This window comes from Trichosurus vulpecula, chromosome 4 (assembly GCF_011100635.1).
Source record: "Trichosurus vulpecula isolate mTriVul1 chromosome 4, mTriVul1.pri, whole genome shotgun sequence".
In the NCBI taxonomy this organism is placed as follows: domain Eukaryota; kingdom Metazoa; phylum Chordata; class Mammalia; order Diprotodontia; family Phalangeridae; genus Trichosurus; species Trichosurus vulpecula.
Window position 1 is genome coordinate 158,798,995 of NC_050576.1, and position 5,412 is coordinate 158,804,406.

Here is a 5,412-nt window from a genome sequence, read left to right on the forward strand (position 1 = left end):
TTAAGAATGTTCAGACGTTATTAAATTCCCAGGGGTCTCAGGGCAGCCTTAGGGTGGAGTGCTCTCAAGGCAGGGAAGGGAAGGAAGAGAATAAGCCTTTGTTAAGTTTCTACTATGTGCCAGTCATTGAGCTCAATACTTTATAAATTTCATCTCTTTTGATCTTTACAATAATCCTGTGAAAATGGGAAAGGAATAACCATTTATATAGTATCTACTACATACTAGGTATGGTACAAAGCACTTTACAAATTTTATCTTCACAATTACTCCCAACGAACTAGGCAGGAAGTACAAGTCATATTCTGGGTACAATCCTCAGTCAGACTAGACTAATTGAAAGGGAAGGGTAAATGTGGTCTTCAGGAACAACTTTTATTAAAGGGAAGTAATGGTGAATAAGTTTTTGGAAAAGAAGGCTAGGGAAAGACTATGGTGTTGTGTCAATGTCAGAAAAAGTAATCTGGAATTTATCTTATAGGCCATGGAGAACATGAGGAACTTTTTTAAATGGATGCTATAACAGTGGTATTTTAGTAAAATTAATCTGATAAACACATGAACGACTGATCGTATGGGGGAAAGAATGCAAGCCCAGGAATCAATCAAGAGACTTTAATAATTTTCCCACCATGTCATGATGAGAGTTAGATCATTAGAATAGTAAAAATAATGTTGGAAAGGAGGGATTCATTCAAAAGACACAGAGAAAATGAATAAATAAATCTTGGTAACTTATGGAAGTGAGGCAGTGAAACAGATGTAGAAAAGGATGTCTCAGAGACTAGATACTGGGAGAGTGATGGTGTCACTGACAGAAACACAGGTGAACTTCAGCTGATATTTTGTTTCATCTCAGGCTTAATTCATTATCCTTCCCCAGCCAAGTCCCCAAAAAAATGCTTTCCCTCATTATTCTAGGTCATCTTTCTTGTGACCTTGTCTTGTCCCAAGTCCCTGCCAAGAGGAATTTCTCTGGCTCCAATATGCCTATATCTCCATGATCTTTTTAATATTGTCCATAATTCCAGGTTCCCAAAAGAAATTCATTTCCACATGTCAACACTAACAAAAAAAAATCTTTCAGTTAGTATTTGTCAATAGTAGAAAATGGTATAGTTACAAGCATAATTTGGGAGAATATTCAGCACCAAAGCTGAATTATCAAAGAAACCAATCAAATTGTGTCATTTCAGGTAAAATTCCCTGCTCAGTAGTTTCCTTATGGCCAGTTGTACATCTTTATTCCTGAGGCTATACACCATGGGATTCAACAGAGGTGTGATGATGGTATATGTCACTGTGACCAAGCGGTCCTTGTTGGAAATATAGCTGGCTGTGGGTCTCAGGTAGATGAAGGAAGCACAGCCATAGTGAATGATTACCACGGTGAGATGAGAAGCACAGGTAGAGAAGGCCTTTTTCTTCCCCTCAGTTGAGGGGATATTCAGGATGGTTCTCAAGATAGAGAAATAGGAAATGCAAATGAAGAAAAAGGGGGCCACAAGCACAAGAGCTCCAAGGATGAAGATGATGAATTCACGAGTGTCTGAATCTGTGCAGGCAAGCCGAATGACAGGTGAAATGTCACAGAAGTAGTGATTGACTTTGTTGGAATTACAAAAGGGGAGATTAAAGACCAAGTTAACCAAAATTAGTGAGATCATGAAACCTAAAATGCCGCAAGTGACTGACAGCTGCCCACACACCTGCCAGCTCATGAGGATTGGGTAGCGCAGAGGGTGGCAGATAGCAGCATAGCGGTCATAACCCATCACCCCAAGCAGCAGGCAGTTATTGATAGCAAAGCCAAGGAAGAAGAACATCTGGACAGCACAACTGGTGAAGGAGATGGTCCTGAGCACAGAAAGAAGGTTGAGGAGCATCTTAGGCAGGATGACAATGGTATAAAAGATCTCAGAAACAGAAAGAACACTCAGGAAGTAGTACATTGGGGTGTGGAGTCTCTGTTCCAGGCGGATGGCAGTCACTGTGGTGATGTTCCCACTCAGAATGAGCAGATAAAGGCAGAGGAACAGTGGGAAAAGCAGAAGCTGCTTTTCCTGTAGGTAAGAGAAGCCCAGCAACAGGAACTCATTAACCATAGTAAGGTTGGCTGGAGGAATCATTTTGCTGGGAATGTCCTAGGGGGAAAAAGAGAGAGAGAAAAATATTCAGTTCTGTGGACCTTGGAAGTCAGAGTATTCATTCTGAATGATTCAGGTAATTGGACCTACCCTGAATTGTTTGCAGGGAGAAACAATGAAAAGCTAATGATGTAATATAGCTACAAATAAACCAACCTAGGATATGTCTCTTATTGTCAGCTGAATCAGCAGTTCTTGGGACATAGTTGGATTGATCAGCCAGTTTCTGAATCATCATTGAAATCCACCATGCAGTTAATCTCATCCAAATTAAAGACCCATATGGACTATTTTTCTTTATTTTACTTATCTCCTTCACTATCCTTGCTATTAATATGAATAGAGTTTGGGTCTTGGAGCTTTTCAGATCTGAGTATGATCCTCACTGTGACCTTTACATGTACAGTAAGACGAAGAGGAAGAGAAACAACCTTGTGGGGGAAAAAGGGATAGAAAGAAGACAAACTTCCAGACTTTTCTAATTTGGAGAACATTGGTTCCAACTTAGCCCAGTATGAGAAGAAGTATTTATCAATTTTATAACTATGCCAAATAGATCTTTCCTCCAATCTATCCCTGCTGATGTTCCAATGGAAAGGTCCATTCCTCAGATATGGTGAACATAGCCTGTGGTGACCTTATTCGTCACAGCCTGGGAATTGCTTAAGAACTGAGCTGATCACATCTTCCACAAAGCTGACACAAGGTATTCCTAATAAAGATAGAGCTGTTAGAAACTTCAGAGTCCATCAAGTCCAAGCATCTCATTTTACAAACGAGGAACTGAAGCTGAGAGAGGTGATATGACTTCCCGAGGTAATACAGATAGAAAATGGCAGAGCTAGGATTGAAACTCATGCCCTCTGACTCTAAATCAATACAATACTATTATCTATATATAGCATATATATCCTCACACCACCTCCATGACTTAGAATTGTCTCCCACAGTTTGTACCCACGAAGTTCCAAACACTCCAAATGCTGCAAAAAAAAAAATTAAAATTAGTAAAACACCACTTCATCTCCCCTAGGATCTCTTTTATTTACTCAACCAACTTAATTACTTTTCATCCTTAGTCATAAATACACATACACACACACATACATACACATATGTGTGTATGTATATATATATGTGTGTGTGCATAAATATGTGTGCATGTATATATATAGAAATATATGTATATATACATTGTTTAGGACATATATTTTCTATCACTTCATGTGTATATCCTGTCTTTTTAATTAGATGGTAAGGTCCTTGAGGGCAATAACTATGTCTTTCTGTTTACTCATTTCCCGTACTCTGTTGGCCAAGTTTCTTCAAATAGTCAGTACAGAACATTTATTCATTAACTTAGAAAATGAATGAATGAATGAATGGTGAAACAGTGGCTACCAAAAGTGTCATTATGAGGCTGTTGCTGTCTCCTTTCCACTCCTACTACTACCTAGCTAGTTAAGGTCCTCATTATCTTCAACTACTATTAAACAGGTGCCTTGGTGTTCAAAGTAGCAAATATAGTTCTGTCCAAAGTGAAATTGTCCAAAAATAATGATCTGTTTAAACTGATATATGATTCCTCTTTCCATCTGCCTTCTGTTTATTAATGGGAAATAATTTATGATAATTTCCTTTTTTGTGTGTTGAGGGTACCACTATCCTTCCAAACACCTAGGTTTGTAACCTTGGAGTCATCTTCAACTGTCTACTCCTCAGTATTAAATTCTGTCAAGTCTACCTCCATGATATATCATTCATCCATCACTTTCTTTCTACCTATATAGCTGCCATCCTAGTTCAGGCTCTTATCACCTGTCTCCTGGACTATTACTATAATGTCCAAACTGACCTTTCAGCCTCCAGTCTCACCCATCTTTAACCCATTCTACACAGAGCTTTCAATGTGCCATTCCTAAAGCATAGGTCTTCACCATGTCATTTTCCTCCTATGAGAGAGAGAGAAAGAGAGAGAGAGAGAAGAGAGAGAGAGAGAGAGAGAAGAGAGAGAGAGAGAGAGAGAGAGAGAGAGAGAGAGAGAGAGAGAGAGAGCTGGTTGGTTTTTTGGTTTTTAGTTTGTTAGTTTAATTTTATGGACCACGAAGAGAGATAGCTTATTGACTGAGTCTATCCTCCTGAGTCTCAACCAGCTAATCATTCAAATTTGCTTGTACTCTATCGGCAAAGTGCTACTAGGCATCTTCATACTCCTTGAGGAGCTGAGCCTCATATGCTTCTTAGTAGTGGCTCGCATCCTGTTTCATCAGCTTGATTGAAGAACTCATTAAATTGGTCAGTTTATTTTCTGATAATTTCCACTTATGTTTGCACATTTAAAAACTACAAATAACTTCAAAGAATTCATAGTGAAAAATAGGCACTTGAGTTCTTATTGTCCTTAGTTGGAGGAATACTCTGAAGTATTGATGTGCTGAAAGTAACTGCCGCTGTTCAACTGTACTTGACCATTTAAATATGAGTTCCTCCATAATGAGACTTTTAAAAAAGCATAGTGGAGAATTAGAAAAATTACCAAAAGAAGGAATTGCCCTTGGAAAGGGAAAAAAGAGAGTGGAGGTGACAGCAACCGAGCTCAACTCTCACAACATTCTTCTCCAAACAATATTAAAATAACACCTCAAAATGAATTTTGGAGCAGCAAAGTCCATAAAAAGTCAAAGTGAGACATTTTTTCCATCCCAAGACAATTTAGGAGGTCAGCTTGAGAAATCTGTGAAATGGAGTAGATGCCTATCCAGAACACAAAGGTGGGAAAGATCAGCAGTGGGGTGACACCAGTAGTGGGCTTTGGAGACAGCAGCAACAGAACAGCTATTAATTCTCTTTTTCAGCAGCAGCTTCAGAAGCTCTCATTCCAGAGATGGTAAGGGGGATGAAAAACTGGTCAGAAAGAGATTACAAGGGACTTTGCTGGCACTAGGTGCAGAACCTGGCAGTGACTGGCATACCCACATAGAGTTCTGGGTCATAGTTCCAAGGTAGTTAGGAGTACTTGTGCTTGATCACAAGGGAGTAAAGGTCCTGGTCGCAGTTTCAAAGCAGAGGGGACCACTAGTACATGCAACTGGAAGAAACAGAAAACCTGGTCACAGTTCCAGGGCCAAGAGGAGCACTAGCACTTGTGGCTGAAAGGAAGTAGAGGAGTAGGAACCCTTCCTGGATAAAGACCAAAGTGCAGACCAGCAACACATACCACATCTCTCCACAAATCACAGCACCTTGGAAGCACCAAAAATTCACA

At 39.5% G+C, this 5,412-nt stretch overlaps 1 protein-coding gene across 1 annotated transcript; it reads right to left on the reverse strand.

Moving 5' to 3' along the window:
• Nucleotides 1–1,120: 1,120 nt before the first annotated feature.
• On the reverse strand, nucleotides 1,121–2,129 carry LOC118846891 (olfactory receptor 10R2-like). Its single transcript, XM_036755573.1, has one exon. It carries the CDS (start codon nucleotides 2,127–2,129, stop codon nucleotides 1,188–1,190), a length of 942 nt encoding a protein of 313 aa, XP_036611468.1. The 3' UTR covers nucleotides 1,121–1,187.
• Nucleotides 2,130–5,412: the final 3,283 nt, after the last annotated feature.

Bases quoted from the DNA above. Each gene is read 5' to 3' on its own strand.
- LOC118846891 (XM_036755573.1), bottom strand. From the start codon at position 2,129: ATGATTCCTCCAGCCAACCTTACTATGGTTAATGAGTTCCTGTTGCTG.